Genomic DNA, 21145 nt, shown 5'->3' on the forward strand with positions numbered 1-21145 from the left:
ATCGTCAGAGTCTGAACTATTTTCTATATCAGAAGTTATAATGGCCATCAGACCCGGGTTGGTTCCTTCTTCACCATTCTCAGAGTCTGATTCTTCATCAAGCATCTCCCAAGTTGCCATAAAGCTCTCCTTGAGCTTTCTTATTTAGCTCTCTTTCTTAGAGCTTTCCTTCTTCGACTTGCCCTTTTGTAACTCTAGGCAGTCAGCTATGAAGTGTCCAAGTTTCTTGCAGTTGAAAACATCATCCTTTCTGATCTTCTTTCTTATTTCTGAAATTTGATCCTCTATAACCATTGCTTCTACTTGGAATCCTTCCCTTCTTGGTCAGGTATTGGAACCTCTTGGTTAAATAGGCCATCTCATCAAGGTCTGAATCATTGTCAGATTCTCACCCTGGAGTTTCTTCTTCTGAATCAATAAATTGAAGGGTTTTGGCTGATTTACCCTTGGAGGTTAAGGCAATGGATTTGGAATTCTTAGTCGGTTCATCTCCATCAAGCTTAATCTCATGACTTTTAAGAAAGCTTATCATATTCTCCAGACTTAGCTTGCCTAGATCCGTTGCCTCCTGTATAGCAGTAACCTTGAGTCAGAACCTGGCAGGAAGACTCCTAAGAATCTTCTTGACATGATGACCAGACACATCATAACTTTTCTTCAAACCTGAAGACCAAACATAAGAGTTTGAAACCTTGAATGCATGGTTTCAATATTTTCATCTTCCTTCATTATAAACAACTCATTCTAGTGAACCAGTTGGTTAGCCGTAGCCTCCTTGACCTGTTGATTTCCTTCATAGGTAGAGCAAAGTGATTCATAGATGGCTTTTGCAGTTGATTTGTTCACAATCTTGGTGTATTCTGCATGAGGTAGAGCATCCATCAGCACTCCTCTCACTATATGATGCTTCTTGTAGATCTTCCTTTGAGCAGGGGTCATACACTTTCTGTATGTCACAATTCCTTCTGCATCAGCTTCAAAAGTGACACCATCTTCAATGATGCCCCACAGTTCTTCATCAACACCTATGATGTCCCACCATCTTGCTTTTCCACTAAGAAAATCGAGCAGCATCTCCATCAAAAGATGGAGGTCTTACAAAGAAACTGTTTTTATCAGAGGTTGAATTGCAAGGCTCGGAGGTATTTTTGGATGTTTCGGAAGCTGAAGTATCACTCTCAGGAGCAGACATGTTTTTCTCTCTAAATCTTTAACTGCGGCACAATTAAGTGGCTGAGCACAAACCGTGCTCTGATACCAACTAAAGGTGAGAAAAACACAAGAAGAGGGGTTAAATTGTGTTGGCTTTTTCTGATTTTTTTTTTTTTTAGTGTTAATACTGGTCAGAGTCTGATGAGTTCAAAGTCTGACTCAGAGTCCGTTGGATTCAAAGTCTGACTCAAAGTCTGAGTGCAGCGGATAATAACAGAACACATAGATAAAAGAGAGAGAGAAAGAGAAAGAGCAGACACAAGCAATTTATACTGGTTCCTCCCACAACACAAGAGTAGTCCAGTCCCCTTGTACTTCCAAGAGATTTCACTATAATCTCATTAGATTACAATTTCTCAATGATTCTTCCAAGAGACTTCCAAATGCTCAAGCACACTTGCAAGAGATTTCTAATGCTCAAGGTCACTACCAAGAGACTTATAATGCTCAAGGGCAACTCCAAGAGACTTCCAATGCTCAAGGATAACTCCAAGAGACTTCTATTGCTCAAGCACGCATGCAAGAGACTTCTAATGCTCAATCACGATCGAACGAGTCTTCTAGTTCCCAAGCTTCACAAGCAAGAGACTTCCATTTGTTTACCAAATAAACAAATTTGTTCTTACACTTGATATACAATTATTAGTGTAAACTAAACAATGTTGAACAGACTCTTGAGACTTTAGGATTTTTAAGATACAAAAGTTGATAAAAATTTCTGAAGTGTTTCTCAAAAATAAAAAAGTGAATATCTAAACTTTTCCGCACACAATCATTTGTCTATTTATTCTCCATATGCATCCTTTCTAACTTGGATAATCTTTTATGGACACAAGATTAAATATATGGTGTTTAGGCACACAATCATATGCATCCAAATTGAAGAAGGATCATTCTTTCAATGATTGAGTGATAGTAGAACACAATTGCCACGAAGATCCAAAATCAAAGTTACAATTGAAATTGAATAGAATCACCACTTTTTTCATCATTATCATATATCATTGTTGCGAATCAAGAAATTGAGCTTATGTGAGTAATAAACTCTACTAAAAGATGAATCGTATGAGAGAATTGGAATTTGATTTATAGATAGAATAATTTTTGACCAAATCATACTTCACGACCGACTCTAGATATCTGAAATCCCTTTCTCTCATTTCTCAAATGTTTCCATACCATTTGAACACAACAACTTAATCAAATTAAATGAACTTGATTTTACTTAATAGTATAAGGGTTAATAAGCCTTTACCCCCCTGTAATATAGGGCACTTTTGGTTTTCCCCCTGTATTTTTTTTTGATTCGGTCCTTGTAAAAATTTTTTGTTTTAGAATACCTCCTAGGCCAGCTGACTGTGCATTTTCGCTGATGTTGCATGTTGGATCACTTTTTTCTGATGACGTAGCGCGTTGACTGTATAATTAATTTTATTTTATATTTTTTTATGGGGTATACGTGGCATTTGTGATTTTTTTTAAATAAAATTCTGGAAAAGTTAATAAAAATGAAAAATATTCTGAAAAAATACCGGAAAAATTTTTAAAAATTGGAAAATTTAATAAAAACGAAAAAAAATTAAAAAAGATGAAAAAAATCTGTAAAAATTATTAAATTTTAAAAAAAAATTGGAAAAATTAATAAAAATGAAAAAAAATCTGGTAAAATGAAAAATAATGAAAAAAATCTGGAAAAATTAATAAAAATGAAGAATAGAATTAAGGGCTTGTTATTCAACAGTATAACATGACTTATATACCGGTGTGAATCAATATCCATTGTATTCTGTTATTCATATACATTATATTTTCGAATAAAATAAAATTTTGGAAATTAATTTTCAAAATCAAAATAATTAGATAATATTATATTTTTGAATTTTTTTATAATTTTAATTTAATTCAGATTTTTTTATAATTTTTTCGAAAATTTTGATATATATTAGTTTTTTTATTTTTTAAAAATTTTTCCAGAATTTTTTTCCTGATTTTTTCATTATTTTTCATTTTACCTGATTTATTTTCATTTTTATTAATTTTTCCAGAATTGTTTTCATTTTTTAATTTTTAAAATTATTTTTATTAACTTTTTTCATAATTTTATGAATTTTTCCTGAATTTATTTCATTTTTTAAGATTTTATTTTTATTTTAAAAAAATCACAAATGCCACGTGTACTCCATAAAAAATAAAAATAATTATAGAGACAACGTGCCACGTCATCAGAAAAATGTGACCCAGCGTACCACATCAGCGAACAAGCATAGTCAGCTGACCTAGGGGGTATTCTAAAACAAAAAAGTTTACGAGGACCGAATCTAAAAAAAATATTTTACATGGGGAAAAACCAAAAGTGCCTTATATTACAGAGGGTAAAGACTTATTAACCCATAGTATAATTCTTGAATATCTGAATTCATATTTTTGGTACAAATCTTGAATTGGAAATGTTAACTCGTGTTCTCGGGACACTAGTTAATAAAAAACTAATATAGAAATTTTGCATTATGGTGAAAAGTAGATTGTTTAACTTTATGAAAGTTAAAATATTGTTGTATGAAATTTTTTTATTTATACTTTATTAATTAGTGTCTTAGGGACCTTGGTTAACATGACTCATCTTAAATTAATTTTATTCTTAAATTTATTGCGTTAATAACGAAGTCCTTTACCAATTTGACAAAACTCAACTCAATATTAAATGCAATAAAAAACAAATTGGTTAATTATAGCAAAATACTATTAAATATACCTGTCCCAATGCGTGGACGATAAAGACAAAAGGGCATCACAAGTGTGACTCTCATGAATCATCACACAAACTTTAGTTGGCAAACTCTGAACCTCTCAATTTCCCTCCACCCAGATCTCTCTCAATCACATATAATTTTATTTTTTCTTAGAAAAGAAAATAAAAAACCAAAACCTCATTAAAAAAATAAAAAAATAACAGAAATGTCTGGTCTATTTTTGACTACTCTTCTCCACATCTCATTGACCCCATCACACTACCCCTCATTGGATTCCAATTCCAAATTTTGAATCTTGAATCACAGATACACAATCCCATTCTTAACCCTTCACCAAATATTCACATGAAGCTTCTCTTAAACAACATCAATGATAACAATATAATAATGAAAATGCTAATGAGTGTCTCCCGTGCATTTTTAAAGATTTAAGTAGTAAGTTTTTTTTTTTTTAACAGAATTTAAGTAGTAAGTTTTTATAAAATGTTGTATAATAAATTCATTAAAAACTATAGTATTCAACATTTTTAATTTTTTTAATATAAAATCATTAAACAGTGACCCAGAACATTCGTTAGTAAGTCCAAATAATAACATTTACTTCAAATATCTTATAATGTAACTATTAATTAATCATAATTGATAATTTATTTAAAATATTTTATTTAACCTTGAATAAAATCAAGTATAAGATTGATTGTAATATTTTAACACAATAAACATCATCAAAATTAAATCATTTATTATTATTTTCTTGATAAAAAATCATTTATTGCAAAAGAAAATATTTGTTTGAGTCACTATTATAATTAAAAAAAATCAGATTTTAAATTGATTGAATAATTGATGTATCTAAAATATAATATTGATCAAATACATCACATTGATTATTATTATTATTTTTTTAAAAATTGATAGAATATCTTAAGAAAATAATATAAGATAATCTGATACTCTTCAAAGTGATAGATTAGACACTGAGTGGGTATTGTTTGAACAAAACAGAGAAGTCAAGTGGTAGTGACCCAATTTCAAACCCAATGATACCACTTTCTTCCTCTTTTTGATCCCATTTTGTTCAAGCAAGCAATTTTTTACAAAAAGAGAGTATACTATATCTATATCTTTGTCTTGCTCATACAAAAAAGTAAGAAAGAGAGAGAGAAAAAGATTCATATCGCACTATTTGATTTGTGGTCACTATTATTTGAATTTGAATTGAATCACCATGCCTTCAGGTGCTAAGAAGCGAAAAGCCGCTAAGAAAAAGAAAGAAATCGAATCCACCACCTCCTCCAACAACAACCCTCAACAACAACAACAACAACAAGGTTCTCCTCTCTCTTTCATGCATCTTTTTGTCTTTTTCTGCTGATTCTTTTTATTGTAGATTCGAAGCTAGATGCTCAATTTTATTTCTCTTGATTTTGATTTTTTAGGCTGATTAGTAGTTTTTTTTTTTATTTTAATTAATTGTGATGTTTTGAGAATATGCAATTAATTTGCATGTTTTTCACTATTTATGAGTGATTCAGTTTTGATTGATTAATTGATTATGTTTGCGGTAGTTAATTAGGTTATGTTAATAAGGTTGTTTAATTGATAATTATATTTTAGGGGAGAATGAATTGAAGTCAATTGATGAGAAAGGAAGTGATGGTGATTCGCCTGCGTATCGGAACCATGGTGATGATCAAAATAATCAATTCAATGAAGGTAGTGAAGAGGTGGAGGAGATTGAAGTCAAACCATCAGCTGCTGTTGTTGCAAAGTCCTCGGAAGAAAAGGTTGGTGAAGCCGAGGGAGGAAAGGAAGGCGTTGTTGAGATAGAATGGGATATGAAATCTGAGGAGAGTTTGGAGAAAAATGACTCTCCCAAGGAATTGAGTTATGGGAGTCGGAAGAATAATGGCGGTTCAAATGATGTGATTGAAACAGGTACTGCAAAGAGCTCGAAGGATGAGTCCTATAATAATAATTCAGTTGCGGAATCTTCTGCTGATTCAGTAAAGGAGAGTGTTAATCCAGTTGCAGAAGTTTCTGATGATTTGGTTAAGGCTGTGGCCTCTGTCTCTGAGATGCAAACTGGAGGTACTGTGAATGATATACTAGAGAAACCATTGGTCTCTCCCGTTGCGGAAACTGATCTTGCTGTGAAGAGAAGCGAGGATAAAGTACCTGTCTTACCTGATGAGGATGTTAGAATATCGAGTTTGAAGGAACCTGAGACCAGGGAATTTGACGGGAAAGTATCTTCATCAGTGTCTCAAAGTCCTATTCCTGAATCTACTAAGGGTGTAGAAAATGTTAAAGATTCCAATGCTGCAGAAAGCTCTGAAAATCAGGTTTTGCATCTCACTCTCTCTCACAGACACACACGCGCGCGCGCACGCACACAATTTGTTAATATAATCCTGAAGTTGCTAGTGTGTGTGATTTTCATTTGACATTTTAGTGTTTGAACTTTTGTGTTGATAACTAATTTTATAAGCTTTTCTTTTCTGAATTATTGACATGCAGCCCCCGGTAGCTCCGCTCATGGTGCATAAGACGTCCTGGTTGAGTTGCTGTGGCCTGTTTGATGTTCTATCCGGCTCTAGCAGATAAATTCAGGTTAGGGATTATATATTTTAACCTGGAAAATTTTATGTGATGTGTATATTTTGAACTCCCTTCACCAACTTCAAATTTTTACTTGCAAATTTGCGAAACACACACACACACACACACACACACACACACCTCATGCCTGTTTGTGATTGTTTTAGGCACTTGCCCTTTTTTCATGGATTCTAACTAGTCTTCATAAAATTTTGATGGCATTGTAATCATCACTAGTTTACTGCTCAATTCATTATGACATTCTTTGTAGAATCTCATATGTTGTTTTCATCTGTATGACGAGTATTATGGTTTTTATGGTCACGTGTTTCACACTTTAGTCCATTAATTACAAAATTTGGAGATATTCCAATAACATATTTGTGCCAACTAAAAGTCAATCAATATTAGAAAATAATATACGAGCTTAATGAGTCCAGATAGAATGTATCATTGAGCTGGCAATGATTCGTCTAAAGTTAATCAAGTCTACGCCTATTATTCTGAAGTCAAAATTTTTGGGGATTACTAAAAGAATGCAACACTCAGAAGGTGTAATTCTTCTAGAATTTTTAGGGAGTGTGCTTTTTATTGTTCAGCCAGAATCACGGTCACAATTTCAACTAAGTTGAGTAATCATTGTTGGACTCTAAAAGATTCAATTGGTGCATAGTTTGTTTAGTCTATATGCGAAAATGATATATTTCCTCCATTTTCTGTCACAGCTACAATGATTATTGGTTTTCTGATTTAAACTTTGATTGTCAGATATTTCAGATCTTGTATTCGTTTCAGTTAATGATGTACAAATATAACATTTTTGTCTCTAATTGATTCTTTGGATCTTTTTGTTCAAAGTTCACCTTTGTAGAGTAAAAGTGCGAACTGAAACATACTATTTTCTATGTCTAATAATGAAGACAACTTCTTGACATAGCAGAATTGCATTGTATGGTATAGAGTATACTAACTACCCTGGATTTGAATATAAGCGAAAAGTACATGTATTTGATCCAAATTTTGACTAGATACATGTAGTTTTTTGCAAGTCCAGGGGGTAGTATCAAACTATCAACAATTCAACATACATTTTGAAACTGCAAACTGAGTTTTTGTTGACACCTTGGTAATTTGTTTCTCTTGCAGAAATACATGCACGAGGATCTCAATTGATGTATCAAACCTGTGAAGACTTAGGATTTGGTTCAGCATTTTTGTGATATTTTGATGAATATGTGTTGTTTTTTATTTTCCAAACAAATAATGGGCAACAGGCCCAACTATATGAGGTTTATATACAGTGAGGATTGCTGTAGTAATTGTGTTAGAAACAGTGTCAGCTCAATATCTTTGTTTTTAGAACTTTTCAAACTACACTTGTATTAAGCCTGCAATTGTTGTTCTTTTCTTTCTTATCGTCCCCCTTTTTCTTCGATGTAGAGTAAGTGGGCCAATGACCTGACCTTATTCTTCTACAACTAGTGGCCACCAAAGTCTTTTCTATTAGGTGATGTGGATTAGATTATCGAATTTTAGAATATATACTGTGTACATTATTTTTCATATATTTAATCATAACTCACCATATAGATATGAGTAATGATATTATTGTATCTAGTCATGGTCATGACTCACAAGTTACAACCAATGATTTAGACCAGGATTAGGCGCAGTCAAGGTCATATACAGTCACTACAGTCATGCCCTTTCATCACCATATTTGATGTAACTTATAGTCAAATCTGGCCCTTCAATTATTTTGCATTAAAAAAATTGAAATGAAGTGAGGTAGAAAATACCAAATGCATATGCACCTAAACCATATTCTAATTATTTACCATATGCGCATACGTAGCCAGTTACTTCAAATATTTTTTTTATAGGATACCTCCATAAACTGTTTGAAGGTATACTTTGAATGATACAGAAAAAACAGCTTTTTTGTTTGTTTGTTGGATTGTACATCTGAATTAATGTTATGCTGAAGAAAGTTTCGTATCAAGGGAATGTCCAAATTTAAGATTCATTTTCACGCAAAAATTAGGGCTGGACAGATTGGGCCGACCCGCCCAAAACCGGCCGGCCCGCAAGCAGTAAATGTGCAACGGGCGGGTCAAACCGGTTCGGCGGGTTCATGCGGGTCACCGGTTCGGTTAATGACGGCTAATAAAGGACGGGTACGGGTGAAAATACTTGAGCCGTCGGAACCCGTAAACCGACCGAAGTTGCAACCACTTTACTCCTATGCGTACAATATACGCTAAAAGGCTTGTCAAATCCTAATAAAATATTACAAATACCTGTACCTCTACTTGCTTTTTCCTTGAGACCCACATGCCTATGTCAGATTATCAACTTTAGGAAATTATACCCTATACCCCAACATATATACTTCTACCCCTACAAACCATTAAAAATACCAATTTTAACCTTTTTCAAAATCACATATTTTTCTCTTTCTCATTTTCGTACTATCTTTTCTCCTCAATTGAAAAGCATTTCCTCCATTCAAAGAACAAAAGCATCACAAATGTATTGGTTGGAATTAGAACACATGAGTATCATAATCACCACCAAGATCTCCATTCATATTAAAAAAAACAAACCCTAATTTTTTTTTTCTCCCAAAAAAATTAACAATTGGCCATGTAAATTATCACAATCCTTGAATTGTTGCCGATAGAAGAACAATTAATTGAATTGAGTTCTTATTGGTTAAAATCCTAATCTCTTATCTTCCTTAAGATTACATTTTGTTTTTATTCTATTTTTTTCTATTACAAATTTCTATTCTTACTTTTTGAGCACTAAAGTATTGATTGTTGTTTCATCTTAAAAAATTGTGATTTTTTCTGTCATCAATATCTCTACCGGCGGTGATAAAGAAAAATTGTTTGGGTTAGGTGTCAATTTGCAGAAAGCTTTAGTCATGTATTATGGGGTGAATGGGTGAGATTTTGAAAAAGGTTAAAATTGGTATTTTTGATTATTAGTAGGGGTGGAGGTATAAGTGTTGGGGTATGGGGTAAAATATCCTCAACTTTATTTCCTTTGAATCCTTTATATCATCACGTGTGTTGTCCATTTCATTATCACAAAACTATTTATTTTTATTTTATGTTTTCTTTCTCACACAAACACAAACAACAACTACTGTCATGTTACTTGCATCCTTTCTCTCTCAAAAGTAAAGACATCTATCCCTCTCTTTTTTCTTCATGGTAACGAAGTAGAAACTCGCCACTTTGTGATAGGAGGATATTCTCATCAACTGTACATGCACAGATCTTTTGAAGAAGTACTGGAACTAAAAGAAGCATCCCGAAATCCGACCACAACATTCACATCGTCGCCATCTCAGATCTGCAGAAGCAAAACTATAAGAAGAATCCGCGAAATCTGAATGTTGAATTCGATTTCTTCCCTTCTTGAATCTGATTTTATTAGATTTTTTTTCCTTAAATCTTAAACCGTTGGGGTCCGACCGAAACAACCGCTCACACCGAGAAACCGAAATCACGGTAAACCGAAGGTGAAAATGGACGGAGGCGGTGCTTGTAATGTCACCCGCGGTTTACGGCGGAATGAGGTTTTGGCCCCGAAAACCGGCCGAAACCGTCCGCTGTCCACCCCTAGCAAAAATACCCTTCTTTTATCTTGTCTTATGCTTAAACAGAGGTCCTTTGTTAGTAAAGGTTATGGACTACATTCTACGGAAAATGTCACTGCATTTTTATCCGATTAAAGGTCACAGAACCCTTAAAAAAACTCTAAACTCTTAACTCAAATTAATTTCTCATACGATCTTGTGAAAAAAGATTACTTTTATTCTATTTTTCATGTTTTTTAAAGACACATCAATGCAGATTTATGAACATTGATAGAAAACAACAGAAGTTTCTTCAAAAAAAGAAAAGAAAGCAACAGAAGAGAAAATAATATAGATGATATTAATGTTGAATATCTTTTGTACACACATTATTCTTATCCAATACAAATCCAATCATGTAATATACCACACCAAAAAATAAATAAAATAATTCAAGGAGATAAGAAAAGGAGTAGAACAAAGAAGTAAAGAAAAAGAAAAATCACACCAACACATTCAATCATTGATTATATTCATCTCCTTATCGCAGCAGCACCATGAATAGCAGCTATGTAGAAAAGCTGTGTAGCTGTAAGGATAATCAGAAAAGCCTCCATAGCTTTCTGCAAAATTGGACAATTCAAAACTTTTTGTTAAGGAAACTTTCATACGAACATCAGAAAAATGACGGTAAATATATTTTTCCCGGTCGTACCAGACTAGAATTTCTGATGTTAAGCTGAATCTCTTTGCATCCAAAGCTGCAAAAAATCATATGCCACTTTACTAGTTAGGGATGTGATATTACAGAATGCCATTTAGTTAGTAAGGTCTGCAATATAAGGCTTGGAATACGATTGTGACCGCAACCTCGATTTATAACCTTGATGATATCATTAATGCAAAGATGAAAAGAAGAAGAGAGATTACCCCATAGCAAGAACAGTAAGAGCCCATGCAATAGCAGCAACTGAAGCTGCAGATGGCAAGCTCTCTGAAGTCCATGAACGGATATGGTTGAGTCCAGAAATCAGTGATCCAATCCCAACAACTCCAGCAATCAAAGCAAATAACACAAAGAATCCAGTGGCAGCATTTCCCATAGGGAAGTATATGGGTGAAAAATGAGCAGGAAGATCAAATCCTGGACCTGCAAACATAACCAAGCTGAATAAGTAAATTTACAAGATGTTGCTTCGGTCCAAGTCTGTATGGTTCTGCGATAAAAATTGATTCTAGTCGACATCACTCAAATATCAAAATCAATTTTATGTGTCCGAAATCACTTTTAGTTCTTGCTACCGTGAAACAAAACGAAAAGATTGAAGAAAGTCTCACCTATTACAAAACCATGATCAATTGCTCTATTCATAGCCCATCCACCAATGCTTATAACAATGACATACATGCAAAAATTCAGCACCAAAAGAAGAGTAGCAATTGGCTTCATTTGCTCATTTGCCATTTCTAAGTTTTGTGGTATTGGAACAAACAAAAAAAAGCTAAGGGAAGGGAATTTCAGAAGGACAAAAAGTTGTAAAGAAAAATGCCTTAAACACAGGACTAGGATACAAATATTGTGTGTAAATGAGGGCTCTTATGACTTGTATATATATACAAGTATATACGAGAAGTGATGGAAAAAAGGTTTAGTTCTTTACTTGTTAAGGCTGCTAGTTCAAAAGGGCTATGCAGGGTTGTAAAGATGATATATTTCATGCTTCAAATTCAAGGCAAGATGAAATATGATAGATCCTTATTCTTACTTGTCTTACATTTCTTAGTGTTTAGTTTTAGTACCTTATTGATTTGTGTAGTTGTTTGTTCTTACAGACAAGTTATATTCTTTGCCTCTTAATGACTCTTCTCACTCACCATACTATTCCCTTATCCTTCTAAAGGGAAATTGATCCTTATAAAGCTTTTAAAAATTGTTCTTTAGTACGAATTTGATTTGCAGGAATAATACAATATTCCTATGAAAAGCTTTCTATCCAATTTTCTGGCTTAAATATGCAGTCATTTAGTATGACAGCACCAAAAAACAATAGAATCCTAAGCTTATAAAAGCACTAATTTTCTTAATTTTGTTACTGCATGTATGCCTTGAGACTTTGTCCTTTTTACAATCTGATATCCTTTAAAAAAAAAAGATGGAGGCAGTTCCAAAGTTAAGAATTACAAGATGTGGTCCTCTTTTTTGACAATAAAACACTGCATTCTTTCTACAAGGAGGAGTGCATTAATAAAAAGTTGTTGCAAAATAATTGTAACTTCAATTTTTAGTATATTGTTAATGTTAATTACTTAGGGAATCTTTGGGCGGAGCTTTTTGAAGGGAGCAATTTGAAGAGATAAGTCTATACTTTAATATATATTTGATATTTTAAAAAAATTAAAAGAACATCTTGATTAATGATAATATAATAGTTCAACCACACTTAATTGATTTTTAAAAATATTTTATAGTGTTCATAATTTAAAAATAAAAAGCAAATCATGCCCTCCCCCTCCTAAATCCATTCAAACATACCCATAATTTTCAAGTACTTTTTCCTCAATGTATCATTTAATTATTAGTATCTAAATCACTCCCAAACTAATATAGCTTCATTTTGATGAAATTATCATTTTTTAATGTGTAAAATCAATAAATATGTAAATCATCGTATAGATGAAAATGAGATGATCGGGTCTGTTTGGTAACACCATAAAAAGAGATTATAGCTGATAGCTTATAAGCTCGTCTGACAAAAAAAGCTCTGTTTGGTAACGTTTTTTACAACGAGTTTATAGCTTATTTCAGGAGCTTATAAGCTATATTTCAGAAGCTACTTCGGCTCTGTTTGGTAAAAATAGGGGATAGCTGATAAGCTAGCTGATAGCTTGTAGCTGATAAGCTAGCTGATAGCTTGTAGATGATAAGCTAGCTGATAGCTTTTAGCTGATAGCTTATAGCTGATGACTGATGACTGATAGCTGATAAGCTAATTAAAGTGTTTGGTAAAATTAGCGGTTCAACTAGCTGATAAATGTAAAATGGCATAAAAGGACATTTTTAATTCATAAAATTATTAAATTATGTTCTTAATATATATTTTATATATTATTAAATTATTATTTTTTCTCTTTCAAAAAAATATTATTTTTTTGTTGAAGTTTTATTTTAAATTTATTCCATTTCCATTTTTATACTTAAAAAAAAATTCAAGTATAAAATAGAGGCAGAAGATTGAAAACGTAGGAAAAAAAATAGAGGAACTGGAACGTAGGAACAAAAAAAAAATAGAAGCAGAAGATAGAAAACGTAGGAAACTGGAAAAGTAGGAGAAAAAAAAAATAGAGGAACTGGAACGTAGGAACAAAAAAAAATAGAGGCAGAACATTGAAAACGTAATAAATGTGTTTTAATATATAAAGGGTAAAAGTGGGTTTTAATTAAAATTAATTATAAGGGTAAAAATGGAAGAAAATATGAGAAGCTAAAAGCTATAAGCTCAAACGCTACTTGAAGTAGCTTCTGAAAAATAGCTTATAAGCTCCTGAAATAAGCTATAAGCTCGTTGTAAAAAGCGTTACCAAACAGAGCTTTGTCAGACGAACTTATAAGCTATGAGTTAAAAGCTAAAAGCTCTTTTTTGGTGTTACCAAACAGAGCCATTCAAGTAGCGTTTGAGCTTATAGCTCATAGCTTTTTATCTTTTGTTCCATTTTTACCCTTATTATTTTAACTAAAAGTCATATTTACCCTTTATCATTTATTTATGGGTCATGTTAACTTGTGCCCTAAGGGCACAAGTTAAGAAGCTAAAAAGGGAATTAAAATATAACTTTTGTATTGAAAAGATAAAATTTTAAAACTTTAATACATTGAATGCACAATTCTCAAGAAAACATTTCCATATTTAGTTTCTAAACTTGTGCCTCAAGGGCACAAGTTAACATTTCCCTTTATTTATACTTGAAAACAAATGGTGCTGGACGGCGTATGCTTCTCTTTAACACGTTCAGTTTCATAACAACGCTAGTGACATATATGCGACATATGATTTTCCTAAAAAAAAAGACCTATGATTTTTATAGGTATACATATAGATTGTGTATTCCCTCAAAAAAAAAAAAATATAGATTGTGTATTTTCCCGTCAACTTTTTTTTTTTTTTTTTTTTTTACGTATTTTATGTTTCTGGTGCTATTCTTTTAACACTTATTTCTTTTATCATTTTGAATCCTATTGATAGAGATTACTATTTTATGTTTTTGTTGCTATTCTTTTAAAACTTATTTGTTTTATCATTTTTAATCCTATTGATAGATTATTTTTTACTTTGTCTATAAAATAAAATTTTATACTTTATTCATTCATAAAGTATAAAAACTGAATGAAATAAAAAAAAAATAAAAAAATTATATTGATTAGAATAATAAATTTAAATGACGAAATTAAGAAATTTCAAATACTTAAATATTAATTGATATAAGTTTTATTATAAATGAAAAATACCCTTTTATGTCCTTTTACATTTATCAGCTAGCCGAACCGCTAATTTAACCAAACACTTCAATTAGCTTATCAGCTATCAGCCATCAGTCATCGGATATAAGCTATCAGCTATAAGCCATCAGTCATTAGCTATCAGCTATAAGCTATAAGCTAGCTTATCAGCTATCCGCTATTTTTACCAAACAGAGCCGATATAAACTCCCAAAGTTCGGTCTTTTAGTAAAAAAGAAAGGCATTAGATCCAAAGGTTCTGGGTTCGAGCCAAACTTGTACCCTTGGCTAGAAGCGATGTGTGCACTCGTCGCTCGCTTTTAGACCAACAGTAAGGGGCCTTGGCTCCCCCAGAGGCACATGTTGTTGGTGGACCTCATAAGACGAATGAACCTTGTAGGACGCTTTGAAACACAAAAAGTAAATGTAAATTTGTTTGTAAGTGTTCTTTGAGTCTGAAGGTCCCTACATTGGATTGAGAAAACACCCCCCTCATCCTAATTTTTTTTTCATAAAAAATAAGTGAGATGATATGAACTCCCTATATTATTCTTACATATATAAGTCTCCCTATATAAGTCTATGTAAATTTTTACCACTTACACAATTTTTTTCGTACACTTGCAAAAATCTCCATCATATATGGACATATCTTATGCCCTTTTTGTTATGTTTTAATAAAAAATTGATAATTTTATAAAAACCAATTGAACAAGATATTCATTGATTTTATTTTATTTTTTGTTAAAATGAGACTATGGACGAGGAATTAACCTTACAAAATTTTATCAATAGTTTTTCACCAAACAATAGTCATGAGAGACAATGAAAATATAAGTTTTTATTTTATAATTTTTTTTAACAAAATTAACCTTTTTTTAGTCTTTTAAGTTTGACAAAAATATCGGGTTAGTCCTTTAAGTTTTTTAAGTTTTAAATAGATCCTTTAAGTTATTAATTCAATGCACCGTTACCATTTTAAGGGCCAATTTAAAATTTAAAAATATCAAATAAGTGCATTAAATTATTGATTAAAATTATTTTGATTTTTATTTTAATTAACAAACTATACTTATCTTTTTCAATAATATTAACAATAGAGTAAATATAATATAAATTTTTTGAAACACACGAACACAATGGCATTTTTATAATCAAATTTATTTTTAGAATAAAAAAAAAATCAGTCCAAAACAATCTAGTTTCTTTATATATATATATGTATATATATATATATATATGTATATATATATATATATATATGTATATATATATATATATATATATATATATATATATATATATATATATATATATATATATGGTTTATGATAGAAGACACATTTTGTGAAGGTGTCTTTTATCAAGTTAATCTATGAGCTTTTGCGAAAAGACACCAACTTACTTTTAGGAAGGTGTCTTTTATCAAAGTTATAACTAAAAAGTGAAAATCACACCTTAAGGTGTGACTTGATAAAAGACACCACCAAAGGGTGGCTTGTAACATAACCCTATATATATATATATATATATATATATATATATATATATATATATATATATATATATATATATATATATATATATATATATATATATCCACCTGAACCGTCATAATATTCCTAAAGGCTTAGAAGCCCTCCAGAAAGGCTCTAAGACCTCCAGAAAGGCTCAGGCGCCCTCCAGAAGGGCTCCTGAGACTCTGGCGCGCTCGCCTTGAGGCACCGCCCTTCTAGGCTTTTAGAAACCTCTAGAAACCGCCTAAAATACATAAATACCCCTGTTGCTTGGGAACCAAGCAACCGAAACCCAAGCCCATGACAGGCTATAAATACTACTCTTGAGAGCATTCTCAAGGCATCTAATCATCAGTCTAAACCCTAGAATCCTAGTATTCCTTACCGTACTTTTTGCAAGTGCAGTTGGCGCCGTCTGTGGGAAACGGTAAAACTAACCTAGACCACACTCATAAACCTAATACCTTCCCGGCATCTCTGGCCGGCGAAGACCAAACCATCAATCATGGAAATCGCAGAAGGAAGTCGTTCAACATGTTATGCCAACACGCCGTAGCCGTTTTGCAATCCGCTGATTGGAAGTTACTCACATCGTTGCCGATTAAAAAAAAACAAAAGTTGGCGGCCAGTTGGTGTACTACCTTCCAGGTTGTGTCTTTATAATTATAATTTACTAGTTTATTATTTTAGATAGCATGCCACGAATCTGTTTAAACAGCGATATTCTATGCTTGTGTGCGATTAGCCACCCATGAGTTAATAATTGGCGACGAATCAATAATAATGGATAACAATTAACAATTGGCAATGTTCTATAATGTCAACGTTTAATAACTATTTCTCTTTTTCGGTTTTGTCCTACCCGTTCACTAATTCACCAATTACAACTTTATACTTGCTCATTATGTCACTGATTTCTAAAATTGATTTTCATGTACTGTATCTTACTTATTCAAAGCGGTACATAAATTTTTGATTAGCTTGACAACTACTGACATGTTTATATCATTATATTCGAATGCCTTTTGGGCACTTGATGAATTGGTTCCTCTATTCCTGTCAATTTTGAATTGGATATTCTAGCATATATGAGAGTTTGACAACTAATAGATCTTGATTATTGCGTCAATCCATTATATTACTATCTTAAAATTTATAATTGCCGTTCTAGTTTTCTTTGGGTGATTTATAAACAAGACAGGGAAGTACATGCACGATCGAGTAAACATCACGAAGATGAAAACCGAGGCAGATGAGGCGAGGAATTTAAAAGATGCTAGGGGATTACGTCTGATGCTGCTGGCTACTTTAAAGAAGACGGAGATCAAGAAATAGAAGCCCTAAAAATCTACCGGCGATCTCAAAAGAAGCCTAAGGCAAATCATCATGGACAACTCGTCACCGGAGATCATATCAGCGATGATGACTTTGTTTTTTCTATCGAAACCAACTATATGAATGAATTTGTCATCGGCGGCTTCAATTTCCTATCCTTTTTACTTGCTTACCTTACTTTTTCATGGATAACTTTAATTATTTGTGAATAACCGATGCTATACCTTATGGTTTATTTTCACCGATAATGCCTTGCTTGCCTAAACGCCCAATAATATCTATTTATTTTTATGCTATTGGGTTTTCAATGATTACTTTGTTCATGTGAATATATTATTAAAGCTTAATTGATGGCTAGTCTTTTGTCAAATTAATCGGTGGCTATACTTCATCATTAAAGATAACTATTCTTTTTGTGTTTGTTGAGTTATTGCACCAATTCTATGTTGGGGAGTGCATACGGAAGGAAGACCGAGAAAGATGAGGCGAATATCAGCGCGAGCTTCACAACGAAGTTTGCAAGTTATAGTGTTGCATGTGACATCAAAAAATTTGGAGCTGCACATGACGCCCTTGGACCTAGCGGCGACCTCAAAGAGACGAGGAGATGATGGCCGGCGAAGACCAAACCAAATTCAAGTCTCAAAATCTTGGCGACGACGTACTTTCTCGAAGTGATTCTCCCACACGTAATTTCTTGAAGTGATTCTCCCACCAGGAAGCAATTCTCTTTCGAAAGAATTCTTTTTCGAAAAAATACCAGGTTCTATGTTTCCAATATCTTTTGAGAAAATACATCTACGCTTTTTGCTTTGAAGAAGTTCAATATATTTGGAGACTATATTTCCACTTTTTGTTTTTGAAGAAAGTGTCTTGCCCAATATATTTTGAGAAAATATATTTTGAAGGCTCTTATCGATTTTTGTTTATTTTGTAATTATTTTTTGGTGCATATACATGATATGTGGACTGTCAACTGACATGCTGTTATCCTTCACTAACACATTGTTTTAGCAAAAATATTTATTCTGGTGGGCGAGTGAGTGTATGAGGAGCAAAAGAATAAGATAACAAGAAGGGTAGTTAGTTTCAATTTAGTATAAGATGGAGGATTCATTCCAAGTTAGGGGAGTATGATATACATATTGGGCGAGTTAGGGGAAAGAATAAAATGACTTTAACGAAGAATTAGTACCAAGTTCGGGCGAGCAAGAAGTAAGGGGATAGAGTCGAATAAAAGAATTAGTTTCGATTTAATAAGGAGAGTGTGTAAAAATTAAAATATGAGCCGAGTTAATTCAAATATGATAGGATCACGAAGAAGAGTAGAAGATAAGATATCAATCGAGCCAAGTCCAATTTAAGAGGAGAAGTATAAAAGAAGAAGGATGAAGTGGCGAGTTACGTCAGATTTAGAAAGGAATAAGTGAGTTTCGATTTAAGAGAAGCGACAAAAGTTGAATTGGAGAATTAATTCCAATCTAATAAGAAGAAAGAAAAATATCAGAAGATAATTAAGAAAGTTGTGGAGTGAGAAAGAATAAGAAGAGGAGTAAGAAATGTGGGCGAGTTAATAAGAGAAGAATAGTTAGTTCTCATTAAGTATGATTGCATATGATTAAAGGCTCCTTTACTTATGATATTGATTTCTTGGAAGTATTGAAGAATTGTTATATTTCAGATAAATAAGGCTTGGGAGGCAAAACAAGCCCGCCAAAGGCAAGATTAACGAAAGGAGAGTACTCGCCAAACAAACACGCCATAATGCATATGGAAGCAATTGTCCCGCCATTAAGAACAGGAATATGAAACTCTAAGTTATCCTAACCTTTATCAAACTTTGAGATTTGTTTTGCAGGTTTTTAACAAGGATAAAGCCTTCTCAGAGTGAAGCCTTCCCTCAGAGTGGGAAGCATGATTAAAGCCTTCTCAGAGAAAAGTCTTCCCTCAGAGTGGGAAGCGCCTTCCATCAGAGTTGGAAGTGTAAAATAAAAAGTCTTCCCTCAGAGTGGGAAGCGCCTTCCATCAGAGTTGGAAGTGTAAAGATAAAAAGTCTTCCCTCAGAGTGGGAAGCAAAAGTCCTCCTTCAGAGTAGGAGGCGCCTTCCATCAGAGTTGGAAGTGTAAAATAAAAAGTCTTCCCTCAGAGTGGGAAGCAAAAGTCCTCCTTCAGAGTAGGAGGCGCCTTCCATCAGAGTTGGAAGTGTAAAATAAAAAGTCTTCCCTCAGAGTGGGAAGCAAAGGTCCTCCTTCAGAGTAGGAGGCGCCTTCCATCAGAGTTGGAAGTGTAAAATAAAAAGTCTTCCCTCAGAGTGGGAAGCAAAAGTCCTCCTTCAGAGTAGGAGGCGCCTTCCATCAGAGTTGGAAGTGTAAAATAAAAAGTCTTCCCTCAGAGTGGGAAGCGCCTTCCATCAGAGTTGGAAGTGTAAAATAAAAAGTCTTCCCTCAGAGTGGGAAGCACGCCTTCCCTCAGAGTGGGAAGTGCTATTAAAAAAGTGCTACTACTACGACATCAACGAAATCTACAAATCGACAAGTGCCCTAAACGTCAAAGGCTCTGGCAAGGTGGAAAATCTGCAAATCGACTCCATTAGAAAAACAAGAGAATGGAAAAATAAAGTCTCCAAATCGCCAAACAAATGAAGGTCAACCGAGCCGACAAAAGTCGCCGGAACATCAACGCCAAATGTTGAGAATCTGAGGTGACACAGTCACCGGAGCATATAAGAAAATAAGCACGACAAATCAAAATCGTTGAAAATCGCCGAAGCATCAAAAGTAATAAAATTGTTTATGTAAATCTCCAAAACGAATTCGGCAAACAAAATCGACGCAAATTTAATGAGGAATCGCCACAAAGAAGTCAACTCGTCACGACGTACAAACCACTTCGCCTTGTCCCAAGACTAGTGCTTGGGGGGCTGTGAGAGGTCGACCTATAAAACAATTCGAATATATACTCCCTGGGGGTCTTCGAAGAAAACGTAAAATCACCCCAGGGGGACTCTCCAAGTTCGGACAACAACGCCCAAAGGCACATACGTACTAAAAACAAAACATTAAGCAAATTCAAACACTTCGTCTTGTTCCAAGACTCGTGCTTGGGGGGCTGTGAACCACCAAAACCTTCCTAAAGACTTAATGACCTCTAGAAGGTCCAGTCCCATGTTGTCATCACTTCGCCTTGTCCCAAGACTCGTGCTTGGGGGGCTGTGAACCGTCATAATATTCCTAAAGGCTTAGAAGCCCTCCAGAAAGGCTCTAAGACCTCCAGAAAGGCTCAGGCGCCCTCCAGAAGGGCTCCTGAGACTCTGGCGCGCTCTCCTTGAGGCACCGCCCTTCTAGGCTTTTAGAAACCTCTAGCAACCGCCTAAAATACATAAATACCCCTGTTGCTTGGGAACCAAGCAACCGAAACCCAAGCCCATGACAGGCTATAAATACTACTCTTGAGAGCATTCTCAAGGCATCTAATCATCAGTCTAAACCCTAGAATCCTAGTATTCCTTACCGTACTTTTTGCAAGTACACCACCCGAACTTTTGTTCCTGACTCCACCACTACAAACACATAACTTGAGATCTACCATCGACAGTCGGCACCATACATCATCATATGGCCCTGCAAGCAACCCATTTATGTGCATG

At 33.6% G+C, this 21145-nt stretch overlaps 2 protein-coding genes across 2 annotated transcripts; one reads left to right on the forward strand and one right to left on the reverse strand.

The window, feature by feature from the left end:
- The first annotated feature begins 4929 nt into the window (after positions 1 to 4929).
- Positions 4930 to 7934, forward strand: LOC146946541 (uncharacterized). The gene is made up of 4 exons (XM_085744568.1): positions 4930 to 5293; positions 5580 to 6307; positions 6483 to 6575; positions 7710 to 7934. The coding sequence occupies exons 1-3, from the start codon at positions 5191 to 5193 to the stop codon at positions 6567 to 6569; spliced, it is 918 nt and encodes a 305-aa protein (XP_085600694.1). The 5' UTR covers positions 4930 to 5190; the 3' UTR covers positions 6570 to 6575; positions 7710 to 7934.
- Positions 7935 to 10489: 2555 nt separating this feature from the next.
- Positions 10490 to 11737, reverse strand: LOC146946542 (membrane protein PM19L-like). The gene is made up of 4 exons (XM_085744569.1): positions 11491 to 11737; positions 11083 to 11302; positions 10868 to 10913; positions 10490 to 10775 (listed from the first exon to the last, which is right to left on the reverse strand). Exons 1-4 carry the CDS (start codon positions 11615 to 11617, stop codon positions 10686 to 10688), a joined length of 483 nt encoding a protein of 160 aa, XP_085600695.1. The 5' UTR covers positions 11618 to 11737; the 3' UTR covers positions 10490 to 10685.
- Between the last annotated feature and the right edge of the window lie 9408 nt (positions 11738 to 21145).

Source organism: Medicago sativa, chromosome 2, assembly GCF_051527215.1.
Source record: "Medicago sativa cultivar Bolivia chromosome 2, Bolivia_mono, whole genome shotgun sequence".
Taxonomy (NCBI): Eukaryota; Viridiplantae; Streptophyta; class Magnoliopsida; order Fabales; family Fabaceae; genus Medicago; species Medicago sativa.